This window comes from Orcinus orca, chromosome 6 (genome assembly GCF_937001465.1).
Source record: "Orcinus orca chromosome 6, mOrcOrc1.1, whole genome shotgun sequence".
Lineage (NCBI taxonomy): Eukaryota > Metazoa > Chordata > Mammalia > Artiodactyla > Delphinidae > Orcinus > Orcinus orca.
The window spans coordinates 110,538,516-110,557,365 of NC_064564.1; the positions used below are offsets into that span (position 1 = coordinate 110,538,516).

The 18,850-nt window shown below is 42.0% G+C and overlaps 1 protein-coding gene across 1 annotated transcript in view; it reads right to left on the bottom strand.

Annotated features, from left to right (window-relative positions):
- The window catches only part of SCAI (suppressor of cancer cell invasion), a 137,768-nt gene extending 121,405 nt beyond the window's left edge, over positions 1-16,363 (bottom strand). Inside the window, exons 1-2 of the mRNA XM_049710706.1 lie at positions 16,193-16,363; positions 15,434-15,478 (exon numbers count right to left, since the gene is read on the bottom strand). Coding sequence (XP_049566663.1) covers positions 15,434-15,478; positions 16,193-16,245 — 98 coding nt within the window. The 5' untranslated portion in view covers positions 16,246-16,363. The remainder of the gene's footprint in view (positions 1-15,433; positions 15,479-16,192) is intronic.
- Positions 16,364-18,850: the final 2,487 nt, after the last annotated feature.

Below are 18,850 nucleotides of genomic sequence, written 5' to 3' on the forward strand. Positions count from 1 at the left end.
CAAGGCTCCTGAAGGTAGAAATACATCTAGTTCTTAAAGCTGAGGCAGTTTGATACATAGTATGGTCTCTAACTGGCAAAATGGAATGCCAATTCAGTTATTTTCTGTCGTACAACTTAGTGGCTTAAAACAACCTTTCACTGTGATTGTGAGTCTGCAATTTAGGCAGGGCTTGGCAGAGATAACTCTTCTCTGCTCTGCGTGGGCACCCACTGGGGCAGCCTGCTGGGGATCTAGAGGATTATGACCTGCTTTTAGGATGGCTCACTCGCACAGCTGGCAAGCTGATGCTGGATAGCAGTTGGGTGCTCAGCTGGGGCTGAGGGCCAGGAGCTTCAGCTTCTCTCTTACACGGGCCTCTCACTTGGGCTGGCAGCTAGGTTCTAAGCATCTATCCCAAGACAGGAAGGTGGAATTACATGGCATTTCAATGACCTAGCCCCAGAAGTCATATGGTTTTGCTGGAGCCATGCTCTACTGGTGGAGACAGTTATAAAGGCCTGCCCTGGTTAGGAGATGGGGACACAGACCTCACCACTAGGTGGAAGGAATGTCAAGGTCACATTGTAAGAACATATGGGATGAAAGATACGATTGAAGACATCTTTGGGAAACACAATCTACCACACCAATGGAATAGTTATGTTCAGAATATATTGAAATTGACTTTTTGCTGGTGTTTATTGGTCTTTATTATGTAGACTTTTCCTGCAAAAAGCAATGGGTAAAGAGATTGAAAATAACCTTGAGGAACTCCCTGGCGGTCTAGTGGTTAGGACTCTGTGCTCTCACTGCTGAGGGCATGGGTTCAATCCCTGGTCGGGGAACTAAAATCCCACAAGCTCTGCGGTGGCGTGGCAAAAAATAATAATAACCTCCTCTGTGATGAAATGAATTCAGTGGCCTACGAGTAATTACCTTCAGGGCCAAATGATAGAGAAAAAGAGAAAAAAGGATGGGTAGGTACTTCCCAGAATAAAAAAGATGATAAAATAAGGAAACTGAGCAATCTCTCAATAAAAATTAAACATATTTGAGCTGGAAGAAACTTTGACATCACTTAGTCCACTGCTTTAATTCTAGCAACTACCAGAAAATTGAGCTTTTCTCATGTACCTTACAGTGAAGATTAGGGAAACCTCTTAATTTTAGTAAAACTCTAAAATGCATAAATTTTTATTCATTCGTTTCATTCCCTATTGTCACTGGCAATGAAAATGCTTAAAAATGAAAATGCATCAAATACGTTCAGAGTTAACAGGGTAAGGGAAAAGCTGAGGCACCTGCATCCTGTTTCAAACCCTTTAAGAAGGGTTTATGAGCAGAGAGAACAACAGATTACATAATAGATGTGGTGCAAAAAAAAAGATGAATCAAACCCCTGAGGCGCACAGGAAAAAAAGAAATGGGGTAGCTAGAAACCAGCCAAAGCTCTAGGGATTTCACCAGCATGCTGTACTGTATGCTCTTTAAAAACATTCTTATATAAAGAATCCATCCTTAAACCACAGTCCTATCTCCACATACTAGAGCTAGAAATAGCTCCAGAGATATCTAATTCAGTGCTTTCCAACATTTTCAAGTATAAGAACCTTTTTTTAAGAGTAAAACTTCTGTGGCCATCCATATGAAAATTGTTGTGATTTTATTATCTGGTTATGAGAAAAATCAATAATGACAGAAATACCACAAACTCACTAACACCTCTACTAAATGCTACTGGTGTTTCTGTTACAAGCGCAATAGCACGTACATGAGACATTCGATTTAGGTGAAGTTCTTAGGAAACACTGAATACAATGTCAGGTATTGGTAAACACGAAGTAAACCATATTTGAAAAGACTGAGACCAGTAATTTTTAAGAACTTCCTTTTTTAGGTATGTTACAGTAGGATTTCCCCTGCTGTGCTTATGGTTGGACTCAACAACTAATCTCTTCCAACACAAATCCTATAATTCTCTTATAAATTATTAAAGGCATTCTCCTTCCTTTTAACTTACATCTTAAAGATTTAAAACTGGTTTGGGACAATATAGATGCATGTTTCTATTTTATAAAAAAGTAAGAATCCTCTTACTTGTTGATGACAGTTTTATTATCACCATCCAGGAGTTACCTCAATAGGTAAATGGCTTGCTTATCTATTAGAAAGACAGGCTAATGGCAGTAATTCTAAATCTAAGATCTTTATTTTGGGCAGCTGTTCTCTAAAAATCTATATGTGATAACTCTACAGTTTGGCAATGATCACAATAGTTTAAAAGTTCTGACAGCTACTTTACAGGCTTTTGGGAAACCATGTGTGAGCACTTGCAACATGGGCTCCCCATCCAGGAAGAACTCCCAGGATACTGCCAACAGGCACATATGCTTTCAAGGCCCATGGACTATATGGAGAGAGCTTGACAGAAAGAAACCCAATTGCAAAACAAGACTATAAAGAATGGTGCCTAGCCTGAGAGTGAAATGTTTCCAAGACAGCTGCCAAGTTTATGAAAACACAGCACCCCTCCTGCTTAGTTTGTGGTGAAGATGGCCATTTCACAGCAGACTGCATTCATGAAGAGAACCCACAGCTAATAATGCAGAAGCTATGACAGCCTTAGGAGAACTATGGAAAACCAGGAATGAAACAAAGGCCACGAAAAAGACTAGGTTTATAGATTGAACCAACAAGATGTGGGAGGAGTGTGTGTGTGTGTGTGTGTGTAGATAATAAGGAACTGGCTCACACAATTATGGAGTCTGAGAAGTCCCAAGATCTGCAGTCAACCAGCTGGAGACCCAGGAGAGCCGATGATGTGGTTCCAGTTTGAGTCTGAAGGCCTGAGAAACAGGAGGGCTCATGGTTTAAATTCCAGTCTGGGAGCCAGCAGCCAAGTAGAGCAAGGTTTCAGCTCTCATCCAAAGGCAAGGAGGACTGAGGTCCCAACTCAAGCAGTCAGGCAAGAGGAGTTCCTTCTTACTCAGCCTTTTTGTTTGAGGTCTTCAACAATTGGATGAGGCCCACCCACATTGGGGAGGGCAGACTGCTTTACTCAAGACTACTGATTCAAATGTTAATCTCATCCAGAGACACCCTAACACACGAGGAATAATGTCTGACCAAATATCTGGGCACCCTATGGCCAAGTCGACAGATAAAATCAGACATTATCACAGCTTACTTGACTTTGATTTGCCTACTCTTCCCAGACAACCAAGAAGGGGTCGAAACAGAGTTCAAAACCTGGTGACAGGTACCAGGCAGAGGAAAACTGACCCCTTCACCAGGCAACTACCTTTTGGCTCTTCCCTTAATAAGAGTTAACATGAGCAGAGGACTACCTCCCAATCTGTGGGACAAAAGACCAGGGAGACAGCAAAGACTCTGAAGATGATGACATGCAAATGGCTGGAGATTCAGTTATTAGCACAGGGACACATCACTGACTGAAAGTAAACTGTCCTTCAATGCCTTTAATCAAAAGATAGCTGCTTCCAAAACACACACATGCACAGAGCACATCAGAGACCTCTCCAGAAGGAGAAAAAGCTTAGCCAGAGATTGAGCCCTTTGGGTACAATGGAGCCAGTGCTGGAAGAAAGGAGACTCTCTTTAAAAAAAAAAAAAAAAAAATCATGGGCTTACATAACTCAGACCTTGTGAAACCAGGATAATAAGTCAAGCTGTTGGAGAGGGCTGTAGTCACCTCAAGGCTCAACTAATGTAGGACTCCCTTCCAAGCTCACTCATGTGGTTGCTGGCAGGCCTGGCTTCCTTAACATGTGGCCCTCCTCATAGGCTGCCTGAGTGTCTGCACAGCTTGGCAAGTGGCTCCCCTCTATGCAGGGTTGCCTTGCATCATGGCAGGTAGCCTCCTCCAGAGGGAGTGAGGAGTGAGGAGAGAGGGAGAGAGGGAGAGAGGGAGAGAGGGAGAGAGGGAGGGAGGGAGGGAGGGAGGGAGAGGGAGAGAGGGAGGGAGAAATACCCAAGATAGAAGACGAAGACTCCTTATAACCTGATCTGGGAAATGACATCTCATTATTTCTGTATTCTCTTCCCTAGAAGGGAGTCACTAAGTCCACCCCACACTCAAGGGGAGAATTAAGCTCCATCTTTTAAAGAAAGGAGAATCAAACAATTTGTACACAGTTCTTTAAAACCACCACAGGGACTAAAGGAATTATTGAGGGGAAAAAAAGAAAAAAAAAAGTAGCTGGGTAACTTATTAAGACATCAATGGACGTTTTATTCTCACTGTATTCCCCAATCCCCAAGAAAACAGTCCTTGCCTCAAGGGAGGTTTGTGTTTGTTTTCTGAAAATGTGAACTCCTTGAGGAGATTATCTGAGGGAAGGGTGGAAACGTAGTGCCTTTGAGGGCAGAAAGGTAGAAACTAGAAGAAAAAAGGGGGTAATTTAACTGGGAAGAGGAAGGAGAGCTTTGGGACTCACAAAAAGAGGGGCCTTGCAATTCCACCTCCTAGCAGTGTTCTAGATAAAGGACAAGTGACAAGTCTTTACAGGGAAACGGGTATGTATTGTACCTGGGAAAGCTGAAACCTCTGCACCAGAATCCCCATACCTGGCAAAGATTCTTGTGCCTCAAGTCAGCCGTAACTATTAGAGCCGCCAAACACCAAGGACCCACACCCTCTTAGACAACATGCTTACCAGGCACAGCCACAGTGGACATAAAATAACCTTCCACCCTTCTCCTGGTTCCTCACAAGCCTCTCAGATTCTTGTACAACCCTGAGGAGGGATGGATGCCCATTCTTAATCCCTAAGATTGAATTTTTCATCAGTGTGATAGGACTGGGGGGAGAGGGGGTGTCCCAAGGTTGGATTTAACTTCATTTAAAATAAATAATATATATAGTAACGCATGGTTACCTGATATTGTGAAATAAGATTCATACTGACTGTATGGTCAATTAATTCACTACCTTATGGATATCTTTTACAATTCACTAATCTTGGTGGTTTCAAAAAAGTTCCAAACAAGTTGCTCCATCAAAATATTAAGATTTTTCCATCACCAATATATTACTCCCAAATTTTTCCAGGCTTTACTCTCCTAATATATAGAATATTAAGCAATTAATTATATATCCATGTGTATCTGCCTGGGTTTGCTACCCTCTCTGAAAAAATCCTGGCCTTGGACTTCCCAGGTAGTCCAGTGGTTAAGACTCTAGCCTTCCACTGCAGGGGGCACGGGTTCAATCCCTGGTTGGGGAAGTTCCGCATGCTGCGCAATGCGGCCAAAAAGAAAAAAAAAATCCTGGCCTTGTGGGAAAGCCATCCATTTAGGTTGGGGATTCACGATTTCCATAAAAAAGAAAAATCAATTCTACCACATAATTCACAAGTCAGTTACCTGCTCTCTCAATAGATCCACCCATAACCAGCACTGCAGATTACCTATACTTCAGGATCTTGACCTAAAATATGTCCTAATTGTGTGCTATTCAACCTTTATAAAAAACCTAAATGAAAAAATACATTTTTCGTAGATTATGAAAGAACACAGTATATAATCCATTCTTCTGGATTTGCTGCTTTCAAAACTACTTTTAGATTATACAGTTCTTCTTTCAGATAGACTCTCAGAATATAAAACAGATAGTTAGAAGCAGAAGATGCTAGAATAGATAGGTCTCCTTGGAGAATGGCCGATTCTAGGCCTAAGTAGAAAACATACAAGATGTGTCTGGAATACCTTGTCCAACGAGGAAGCTACTCTACTGGAGTCGTGTCAAAAAGACCCAAGAGCCAATTTAGAAGAGACTTCCACTGGTCAATATGAACATCAACATGAAAAATAACCAAGCTGGATGAAAATTCATTGCATACGTTTAAATCCACGAGTTGATAACATTATTATTAATAAAATAAAGAAAGAAAGCCAGTCACCTTTGGAGCATGCTAGGAAACCAATTCATATTGAAATCTGCTATAAAAAAAAGAAAGGGGTAGGGGGACAAGCATTTATCCTGCTTTTCCTTCTACAAACTGTACCTAAGGAAAATTTAACAGTCAATGAAGAACAGATCAGTTGCCAAGGAGCTGGGCATGCAAGGAGGATGTGACTGCAATAGGACAGCAAAAGCAAGTTTTGGGGGTAATGGAAATGTTCCTTACTCTTCTTGTAGTGGTGGTTATAGGAATCTATACATGTGTTCAAATGTCATGGAACCGTCAATTTGCATGTTAATTTCAAAAAAAAAAATTAAGTCAACAAGGGAACTTCTCTTTATAAAAGCACTCCAGCTAGTAATGAAGAAGGAATGAAAGATTTAGAATGTCACCATTTGTAACCTCAAATGAAATTATAGACACATTACTATGAGTTCCTAACAGAAAAAAAAAAAACAAAAAAACAGGGCTTCCCGGGTGGCGCAGTGGTTGAGAGTCTGCCTGCCAATGCAGGGGACGTCGGTTCATGCCCCAGTCTGGGAAGGTCCCGCATGCCGCGTAGCGGCTGGGCCCGTGAGCCATGGCCGCTGAGTCTGCACATCCGGAGCCTGTGCTCCGCAGTGGGGGAGGCCACAACAGTGAGAGGCCCGTGTACCGCAAAAAAACAAAAAAAAAACAAAGAGGCCTTGATGGAACTACACACCACTCCTATTACGTATTCTTTCAAAAACAAACAAAAACCAATAAAACCTGAATCTCATCAAGTCTCTAAAACTAGTTCTAACTACAAATTTATAAGACACACAGGGAATAGAGAAACATGGTAAATGATACCATGGGGAGAGAGTCAGCAATATTCAGACTGTGGAAAAACTGGTCAGTGGTTGCCAGTTGGTCAGTGGGGACAGAAGGGAATTTGGGGGAGTGATGAAAATGTTTTATATTATGATTGCAGTGGTGGTTACACAACTGTGTGCATTTGTCAAAATTCAGAAAACTGTACACTAAAATAGGTAAGTTTCATTATTATAAATGTTATCAATATAAATTATACCTCAACCTTTTAGAAAATTAAAAATTCAGATTGTGGGAAACTCTTAATAACAAGCATGCTTTCTTTAACAAATTAACAACATGGGGGAAAAGCGACAGAGTGGGGAAACTATAGATTTTTTTTTTTTAAACTTAAGATCTAATCAACAAATTGCCAGTTCTGAACCTTATGTGGATCCTGATTTGAACAATTTTTTTATAAATAATTAGTCAACTGTGGATATCTGAACACTGATGACAAATTTAATGATATTAAGGAAATACTGCTAATTTTCAAGTTATTGTTAATGGAATTGCGGTTATGTGCTTTAAAAGAGTCCCTACCTTTCAACAATACATACTAAAATGATACAGATGAATGATATGTATAGAATACACTTCAGGTGAAGTATGTGGGTATATACATGAAACGGGAATTGAGCTGATAATTGTTCAAGCCAGGTGATGAACAATTCAGGTTCACTGTAGTATTCTAAGTTTATCTGTACTTGAAATTCTCCATATTAAAAATATACATACATACAGAAAAGTAGATCTAGAGCCTTAAAGGCGAGCTAGCCTGCTTAACCCTTTTCTGACTACTACTGGCATCCGAACCCCCAGGAAGCCCTTGAATTACTGCCAAGGAACCTCTGGGCTCTTTTTGAACACTGCTGAAAACCACTGCTTGAGCTAGTCTAGGTTTAATTCTTGAATAAAACATTACCATGAAAATACCGAATACTTTTACCATCCTCTCTCGGGCTCCCCCCACCAGAGAGTCTGCTTTCACAGAATTAAATTTTGGCATTTTGCCCTAGGTTTTCACCGACACATGCTACAAGAAACAGCTTTACCAAAACCACTGCCTTTCTGTAGGGATACTGCTGAGGCAAACACTACCACAAAGAAACTCTGCAATATTCCTGTTTTTCAATGTAGATTAGAAGACATTCCCCTAGTTTTCCACATAAGTACCTCCAGAGTCTGTTTCTCACCAAAGAGTGTACTTGCTGTATAGAGATCTGTCTCCCAGAGATAAACACTCCTTGTTTGATGACTACCTACAGAAAGACTGCAATGGACAGATAATACTGCAAAGAGAGAACATCCAAAAGACAAAGCTGTCTGGTTTACTTCTACACCAGGTACTGTAACATTCTATTGCCATCTGCACATTTCACTCAACATGGTCCCTCTGGGTTATCTCATTCTTTTCCATGACTTGGATCACTAAGTGTCTGCTGTTGACTTCTAAATCCGAACCTCAAGCCCTAATCTCTCTCCTCAGCTCCAGACCCATGTTTTCATCTGCCTGGTTAAAGATGGTACACCGAAGCACTTTACACTCCATATAGCTAAAATAAACTCATACTCTTACCCTTCTGAACTTGCTCCTGGATCTGCTGCCTCAATTAAATGTGTTCCCATCCAACCCACTATTCAAGCTAAAAGCTCCCCAAGATACTGTGAAGAAAAGGAAAAGGCCAGCCATAGACTAAGGGGAAAAAATCTGTAAAACACATACCTGATAAAGAAGTTTCAGAATATATAAAGAATTCTTATAACTATTATATAAGAAGACAAAAAAGTGACCAAAAAATGGGCAAAAGATTTGAATAGGAAACCACAAAAGAAATTATAGGAATGCCAAACAAAAACATAATGATATCACTGCACACCCTCAGAATGGCAAAGGGGGTACATATATGTCAAAATTTATCAAATTGTACATTTTAAATATGTGCAGCTTATTGTATACCAATTACATACCTCAATATAACTTAAAAAGAATGCCAAGCATTGGCAGCGACATGGAGCAAATGGAATCCCATACACTGTGCTGGTGGGAATGCAAAATCGTACAGCCACCTTGGAAGACAGTTTGGCAATTTCTTAAAAACCTAAACGTGCACTTACCATAAGACCCAGCAAGTCCACTCCTAGGCATTTACTCAAGAGAAGTGAAAACATATGTTTGCACAAAGACTTATTAACTCACATGTTCGTAACAGTTGTATTCATACTAGCCAAAAACAAGCAACAAGCCATCAACTGGTGAATGAGAAACAAACTGTGCTAAATTCATACAATGAAATGCTCCTCAGCAATAAGAAGAAATTAACTACAGTTACAAACAATAACATGAATGAATCTCAAAAGCATTATGCCAAGTGGAAGAAGCTAGACACAAAAGACTACACGCTGAATGATTCACTTATATGAAGTTCTAGAAAAGACAAAACTATAGTGACAGGAAAAAAAGACCAGTGGTTGCCAGAACCATGACTGCAAGGAAACATGAGCAAATGCGTGTGTGTGTAGGGGGGGAGGCGGCAGGACAGCCGTGTTCTATATCCTAACTGCAGTGGGTGGTTACACAACTGTATACATTTGTCAAAACTCCTCAAATTGTATACTTAAAATTGGTGACTTTTATCATATGTAAGTAATACCTCAGTAAAGCTGATTTTTAAAAACACTGGAAGGAAAGGCAAAATAAAAATACTCAAACTAAGGATAGTCACAGCTATCATTTATTGAGTTCTTAATGTATGTCAGGTAACATTATCATGTATTTTACATTCATTATCTCAATGAATCCTCTCAATAAGCCATTCAGGGACTTCCCTGGTGTCGCAGTGGTTAAGAATCCGCCTGCCAAGGCAGGGGACACGGGTTTGATCCCTGGGCCAGGAAGAGCCCACATGCCGCACAGCAACTAAGCCGGTGCTCCACAACTACTGAGCCTGCACTCTAGAGCCCACAAGCCACAACTACTGAAGCCCGCATGCCACAACTACTGAAGCCCGTGCGCCTAGAGCCCATGCTCTGCGACAAAGAGAAGTCACCGCAATGAGAAGCCCGTGCACCGCAACGAAGAGTAGCCCCCGCTCACCGCAACTAGAGAAAGCCCGCGTGCAGCAACGAAGACCCAATGCAGCCAAAAATAAATAAAATAAAATAAATAAATTTATTTAAAAAAATAAGCCAATTCATTGAATCATCCAACAAAGAGCTACTGAGTACCTATTATATGTGAGGCAATGTTCTAAGTGCTGGGAACAGAATAGCAAGGAAAACAAAAATCTCTGTACTCACGCAGTTTATATGCTACTAGAGGAGAGTAATAATTCTACAAGGTGGGTACTATCATTACCTACATCTGGCAAATACTTTGTCCAAGAGCCCAAAGCTAGTATTAGGAAGAGCTAGGATTCAAACTCTAATTTAGGATTTCACAACCTCAGCATCACTGACAATTTGAGCAGGACAATTCTTCGGTTCGGAGGTTGTCCTGTATGCTGTAGGTGTTCAGCAGCACTCCTGGACTCTACCCAATAGATACCCCGAGTTGTAACAACCAAAAATGTCTCCAGACATTGCCAAATGCCCCCTGGGAGGGAAAATCATCCCTCGTTGAGAACTACTGCGTAATTTCTAAACTGACACAACAGCCCAAGCATTTAAAAACATCTTTCTTCCCACACCTGACACTGGTCCTGAATTCACCTCACCTAAGACTTCATCATTTGTCAGTCTACATCCCGGCTCTACTCTCTATCATTTCAACAGTCACACGACTGCCAAAATTCACCTTCTAAACCTTCAGACCCTAGGTGAAATGTCTGTAGAAACTGCCCTCACTACCAGTACGAAGAATTACTATAAACTCTTTGTGTACATACAAAGGCAATTACAACACCTTATTTCTGTGTCTGTCTTCCCCACTAATGTACGAGCTTTTCCCCAGCAGGGGCCGTATCTCATTCATGTCTATAACCCTAGTACCCAGAACTAGAAAGCATTTGAAGGTTGTTTTTAATTCAACTGTAATTCAAACAAATTACATACATACACACACACACACACACACACACACACACACACACACACACACAAATCATACAATAAAGCTTTAATCAACATGAATCCTATTACGACATGAATCCTAAACAAATGGGTCTTGCTCCTAATAGGATCTGAAAGGATTCTCTAACTAATAACCCAAACTTTATTAACAAACATATTGAAGCTTTCAGAATTTTCCAAAACCACATAGAGATCAAGTTTCCTAATCTTAAAATTCCTCTCAGTCTAGTACAGTTTGTCAGGGGCATTAAATAGCATCACATTATTTTGGACCACCAAAGCCCCATCCCACACTACCTCCCTCTTACCACCAATGCACTTGTTAGTTCAGATGCTTTTACTGAGCACCCCCTCAGTACTAGGGGCTCAAAGAAGAACCAAGGAAGGGAAACAAATGTTTAGTGGTGGGGGTGGAGGGAAGACACAAAGAACTGGTAACCGTCGGCCATGTGGTGCTTATTCAAATTATCTCAGTTTTTCTTAAACTGTCTTATAGTTTGGTCCACTAGGAATGTTCTCAAAAGATAACTCAGCCACTAAACTAATGTCTATCAAAAAGAATGACTTAATAGCAATGATCCTAAAATAAAAATCACATTTTTGGCAACTGTTTCCTAAAATGGAATAGGATACACAGTGTAACAGTCAACAACTCTACACAGCAGGCCAACTCAAAGGGATATTTAAGGTTACATTCAGCAATTAATTCACCTTGCAGTGTTCACCAGGAAGTTGTATCATTTGATGTTGAGAATTTTATGGCCACAGTATACAACTCATAAAAACAGCTATAAATAATTTCTGGCTACAACCATTACATCTTCTCTCTGTAATCCACCTTCAGAGCTTACCTGGCCATTATTTTTTCTATTTTTAGAGCAATCCCAGACCTGCTTTCTGAAGAAAATCCTGGTCTCGTCCACAGGATCTCTTTAGAGATGTATACTGGCTGTCCATTCAGGTCAAAATGCTGACTCAATCAGAATCTGACCTTAGACATGCGGAATGTGTGCCCTCATTGGTGCCTGATGCTTACCAAAACTTGATTACAGAAATAATATTCATGGAACAAATTATTCATTCAATAATTCTATCAAACGTTCTCTAAGTGCCAGGCACCATTCTAGGTGCTGAGGATAAGCAGAGGCCCTACAGCTTACTCATTCCTCCTTATCTCTGAACCAAGCCAAACCATCAGTGAGCAGTATGCCTAAATCCAGTTGCTCTGGCTCTTCGGAGGATGTTCACTGGTACTACCTAAACCTGGATTGAGAAGCATTATAAGAAGCAACCTTAAAAAACAACAACAAAAAAAAACTTCCTACTATATTTGTCATTGGGTTTATTTTCCCCCACAAAACCACAGTGTCCCCATTATGAAAACCAGTGAGAGAAATTTTTCTCTAAAAGTCAAAAAAAGTGTGCCTCTCTTAAACATGTGTTGGATTTTACAGACACCATGAACCTGCAAGTTGAGCTTTATTTTCTTCTTAGCTTTTGTTCTAGGAAACTCAGAGCCAAATATGGAACCTACCTTTGGTAACTGTGCAGTACCTTCTAGTCTATATACTAACTTTGCCACTGATTTAATTTCATTACTATTCTCTCATGTTTTTTGCCTTAATATCTTTATTTTTAATCCTTCATACTGTATATATTTTGAAAAGAAGTGAGAAATAAAAGGTATTTAATAGGTGCTTTTTTTTTTTTTTTTTGCGGTACGCGGGCCTCTCACCGTTGTGGCCTCTCCCACTGCAGAGCACAGGCTCCGGACGCGCAGGCTCAGCGGCCATGGCTCATGGGCCCAGCCACTCCACAGCATGTGGGATCTTCCCGGACCGGGGCACGAACCCGTGTCCCCTGCATCGGCAGGCGGACTCTCAACCACTGCGCCACCAGGGAAGCCCTAATAGGTGCTTTTTAACCTAAAATTTACTGTATACTCTCTACGTGCCAGGCACTATACTAAGCATTTTACAACCCTATAATGGTTGAACTATTATTATTTCCGTTATACAGATGAAGAAGCTGGGGCTCAGAGAGGTTTATTAACTTGCATATGATCTCACAATGTGTATCTGACAGAGCTAAGATTCAAATTCAGCTCAAACCATTACACCTAGGTGTATCTACAGGCTATCATAGGAACAAACAAAGCAGAGAAGAGGAAGGTGAAGGAGAGGGTAGAAAGTTTGCACGGAAGATGTGATGTTTGAGGGAAGTCTTAAAGGTGGGGAGCTTGCCAAGGAACGGGGAGAAAGTATTCCAGAGAGAAAGAGAAATCATCTGCAAAAACCCAAACATAAGTTCTGGGAATGGCAAACAGGACATAGAGTTACATTCAGCAATTAGTTCATTGTGAAGCATTCACCAGAAAGTTAAGTCAATCAATTACTGGACGTTTAGTAGATCCATTATTGAGAATTTGGCCGTTATTAGGTACATGGCCACAGTACTCAACTGTGGCTGGAAAGATAGATAAAAGTGAAATAAAGGCAGTCTTTTTTTTTTTTTAATTGAAGTATAGTTGATTTACAATTTTGTGTTAATTTCTGCTATACAGCAAAGTGACTCAGTTAAACATACATATACATTTTTTTATATTTTTTCCATTATGATTTATCATGATAGAGGGCAGTGTCTTTTTATGATTACGCTAAAAAGTCTGAATTATGTTCAATAAACAAGGGGAACCACATAAGGATCTTAAGCTTGAGAATTAGAAGATCAACTTGCACAGTATGTGAATGAATTACAGATTCAAGGTAGGGAACCCAGTCAGGAGGCTACTCCAAGAGTCTGGCAGTGGGGTAATGAAAGTTAAACAAGGGCTATCGAAAAGAAAATATAATGCAAGCCATATATGTAATCTTTACCTTCCCAATAGTTATGTTAGAAAAAGTAAAAAAAAAAACCTGAAAATAATTTGAGTAATACTTTTATTTAATCCAATATATCTAAAATATTATTTCATGAAGTAACTGACATAAAAATTAGTAATGAGAAATTTGCCATGTACTTTTTGTACTAATCTGAAATTTGGTGTGTTTTTTAGTAGTTAGATATATGCCTCACTTTGGACATTAAATTTTCATTGGAAAAATTTGATCTGTATTTAGATTTCATAATTTACAGATGAAAAAGCAAATTCACATACCCAAGTTGTTCCAGACATAAGCATTTTCCAGTAATTAAATATCGGTTTTAAAATTTAAATTAATTACAATTAACAATATTTATTAAAAATCCAGTTCCTCAGTCATGAGAGCCACATTTTGAGTGTTCCACAGCCATATATGCCTACCACATTGGCCCATACAGGCCTAAAGAGTGACAAAGGAACTTTGGCTGTTTGCACCTTCCACCATCAGCATTTCACATCTACCTACTGTTAAGGTTTACTGTGTATTAACATCAATAACTTAGCAAGAATTAACTATTACAGTGGTCCTACTGGTTACATCCTCACTACTGTAACTTACTTTCTCTAGGCCAATGCCTACATCCATGAAAAAGGAATCTTCGAATGACTACACAGAATTGCTATGTAGTACCTGACACATGGAATGTGCTCTGAAATGCTTGTGGAATGGATGCATGCTCTTCATTACTCAAGGAACAATGCACTTGCTGCAGACTACCTAAGCCCTTTGTTTCTATCTTCCTATAGTTTAACTGCTTATTAGACTCTACGTACAATGAAAACAGTAAAAGCAATAAGAAAACCTATTTTCGGGACTTCCCTGGTGGCGCAGTGGTTAAGAATCGCCTGCCAATGCAGGGGACACGGGTTGGAGCCTTGGTCCAGGAAGATCCCACATGCCGCAGAGCAACAAAGCCCGTGTGCCACAACTACTGAGCCACCATGCCACAACTACTGAAGCCCGCGCGCCTAGAGCCCGTGCTCCGCAACAAGAGAAGCCACCGCAATGAGAAGCCCATGCACCGCAACGAAGAGTAGCCCCCGCTCGCCACAACGAGAGAAAGTCTGCACACAGCAACGAAGACCCAATGCAGCCAAAAATTAATTAATTTAAAAAAAAGAAAACCTATTTTCAATTGTGTATTTATTAGAGGCATTATAGTATAATGGTTAAGAGCTTCAGCTCTGGAGTCAGACTGCTGGGATTCAAATCCTGGTTCTATCACTTATGAGATGTGTGATCTTAGATAAATGCTCAGCCTCTCTTGTGCCTCAGTTCTCTCTTGTGTTAAAACAGTGATAACTGTACACAGTTCCTTGGGGTGTTTCAAGGATTACAGAAGATAACACAAATAAGCAGTTGCACATGGTACCTGGCACACAGCAGATGTTCAATAAACATTAGCTTTTTAAACAGAGCTGGTGAAGAAGTTGAAATTATGGCTAACATAAAAAACTTGGCCTTCTCAATTATCCACATCTCTTTCCCACATAATCTTAGATACCAAAAAAAAAAAAAAGTACAGGCAGTACTTTGAAGTCCTGGAAGACAGAGCTTGCAGATAGTTATATTCATTAAGAAAGGAGCTAAGTAAAAAACTTCATCTACTGACAGTGTATAATTATGCAGTATAGTATAGGTGCAGCCAAGCAAACGGAAAAAAACACGAAGCAAAATTGGGAAGGCATTTTGCCTTACCTGCTTTTCCGTTTTCGAGGTGGTTTCTCCACTGTGCCAGTCAGTCTGTAGACCAAACAAATAAGATGGTAACTAAAAGTAACAAATAAGATCACATCTGCGGGCCCTACTGTGCCAGTCAAGAACTCAACGCACCACCCTCGAGCACTACAGGCTGTCTAAGCCCATACCTGCCTGACCTTACAAACGCCTTACGTTCTGTTTCCCCTAAATACCAAGACCAAGCGATCCTGGGACTCACCGTTCCCCTAATGTCTGCTTAGCCCAAACCCTGCTCTGCCTCCTGGTCTCTCACTCCATCCTCACCTCCTATTCGTCACAGCCCAGCTCCCCAAAACCACCCACCGCCACCCACTCATTGTCTGCTTCACCACCCCCGCAAGCCCCTCCGGCTTCCCCTTTCCAGTGCCCACCCCCTCCCGACACGGGCACTGCCCCTCCGAGCCCCGCCCCTCCAGGCCCCGCGCCCCCCGCATTCCACGGCCCCTCCACCGAGCGCGCGCGCCCTGCCCCTCCCGGCCCTGCGCCCCCAGTCTCACCGCTCGGCGCCCCTTCCCTCACACGCCCCTCTTATCCGGTCTGGAGGATGAGACCGCCTCCCAGCCCGCTCCGCCGCCCCTTGGCGCCCCCCGAATTCCCCGCAGCCCGACCGCCCCTCCAGTCTCGGCGCCCCGAATGCTTCACGGCCCCAAGCTGCTGCCCTGGGCCCGCTCCCGCGCCCCATCCCCAACCCCGACCTCCATTCAGCCCCCGCCCCACCTTGGGGCCAGGCGACTCCGCGGCTGCTGGGGCTGCCGGGCTCCTCTGACCATCCGGCTCCTGCTCCGCCGCGGGAGCTGCTCCGGCGGCCGTAGGGCTCGCTCGGGAAGCTGAGGCGGCGGAGGCTGGAGTAGGCGGAGAGGCGGGCGAAGGGCCTCGCGCCTCTGCCAGGCTTGCCGCAGGGCCCGCCTCCTCCGCGCCTCTCCTCAGTTCCTATTGGCTAGAGCCGTAGTGTGGCCGAAAGCCTGGAGGCCGATTGGACGCTCGGGCCGTCACATCCCGCCACCTAGAGTTTGGTTGAGACTGCAGGTGGCGGCGGAGGTGCCTTAGAGGCTGCTAACACTGCCGGGGAGATCTAAGCGCCACCGTGCGGTCGAAAGTAAAAACTGCATCTCCGGCGCCAGACACCTGCGGCGGGCAGGTTCTTCTGGCTCTGAGTCCTGCATCCCACACACCTGCTGGCGCCCCTCAACACTGCACCACGCCAGGAGCAACAGCTAAGCGCTGCAATTTCCCAAACTCCTCTGGCAGGTGCGACAGTGAGGTAAGTCTCCAAAATGAGCTTCATTTTGAACCACCTCATATCCGGTCCCTGACTACATCATGCTGAAATGGTTAGAGCTCACAGATAACACTTCACAGAGGATCCGGCAAGAAAACTGTAAGAATCTATCAATATAAAGTGTGGTTTAGATGCTCAATCCTCTGCAGAAGAGGTAGCAAGCTTGGGTGCAGGCTTCCAAGAAAGCAAGAGATTTTTAAAATAAATTACCAAGAAAGGAAAATCAACCCTGCAAACAGAATTGATGCCGTAACCAAAAGCAATGTGTTCAGTTCTTAAATGCCTAAACGGAACTGACCCCTGAATGTGTTGCTAACTGTCCTGTGATACTGCAGATGCTTGTGACTTCTACTCCAGCTAATCAATTTTAAAATAAATTTCCTTGCATTTTTAGGGTTGTTGACAGACCTAAGCATGCAAGACTACCAGCACATAAGCATTATAAATCAGTTACCTTTTCTCTTCTACTTGAACAAGGCCATCCTTGAAAATAAGACATAACTCAGTAACATATTAACAAAATTCTTCCTCTAAGGTGGAATCCCCTTCAGTCTTTCTGCAATCCTGTGTAGTTTTTGTTTGGTAGATCCTCGGCATATATTTGGAGCTGGGAAGAGGCATAAAACTTTCTCTTAAGCTATTTCTGTTTTATCAGAATACGCTTTTATGCATCAATAATGTGACAGCCTAGAGTTATACACACCAAAAGTTTGGGGACAAATCTCTTACTGATCTTCACAAATGGTAAAAATGAGACTACTATAGTTTTTCATAAAGCCGAATTTATTTGGTGTAAAGGGCTGTCCTTTATTCTGAGATGGCTTTTTTTACATCTTTCCTTCTATAAAATGATGATGATGGTAAATTGTAATGGGACCTTTAAAATGGCATTGACAAGGAAAAACAAAAAGTTGAACATCTGTTGGCTCCCCAAATTAATATTTTACATAATCCCAAGATAACAGAACCATAAATCCCCTCAATACCAACAAACAATATCCACCCTTATAATCACCAAGCCAGAAAAGAGAGAGAACCTCAGAATCATTTGTCAGAGAAGACTAAGGGAGATGTGGTAGGAGGAGTCCTGGTGGGGAGGATCAACTTACTAGGAGACTAATCTTGAATGTCACTCATTATGTTTCTTAAAATATGAATTAAGGGCTTCCCTGGTGGTGCAGTGGTTGGGAGTCCGCCTGCCGATGCAGGGGACGCGGGTTCGTGCCCCGGTCCGGGAGGGTCCCGCGTGCCGCGGACCGGCTGGGCCCGTGAGCCATGGCTGCTGAGCCTGCGCGTCCGGAGCCTGTGCTCCGCAACGGGAGAGGCCGCAGCAGGGAGAGGCCCGCGAAACGCAAAAAAGAAGAAAAAAATATATATATGAATTAAAGTCATCCGCTTGGTTTTCAAGGTCTTTCACAATTGGCCAACGCCTCTCTGATACGTGGTATTGTCAATAGAGCTGCAGCTATTCATTTCTTACGCTTTCCCAAGGAGTACCCTCAAGTTTACCTTCATATCATGTCCAAGTTCTAGTAATCCCCATTTCTGTGCTTTTACTATATGAAATACATGGCCCATCATTCTAGTATACATTTCACACTTCCTCTTTTAAGCCTTCCCCAATTACTCCACCTTACCTCAAACATTTCCTTCTCCAAATTTGCTGTACTTACATAAACTACACTATGTCAGCAATTATATATTGCCTTGGATTATTTTTACTTCCCAACTACACTGAATTTGGGCAAATGATATGTAAGTGGGCCCTCAATAAATGGCAGCTTTGGGCCAGGGACTGGGTATTTTATATGTGCTATTTTTAATCCTGAGATCAACCCTGTATGGCATTCTTATTTTAGACACAGAATTTTAAGGTTCAGAAAACCCAACTTGCTCAAGGTCACAAAGCTACAATAACCAATACCGCTTAAGATGTACTACTCTAGGATGCCCTAAAGGGGTTCACATTCCAGCTCTCTTGTGCAACCCTGGGCAAGTTACCTATGATCTCTAAGTGTGTTTTCTTGTCTGAAGAAAAAAAAAAAAAAAAGGTACTACAGTCATTGAGCCATAGGAGGGATGACATAAAATAGGGC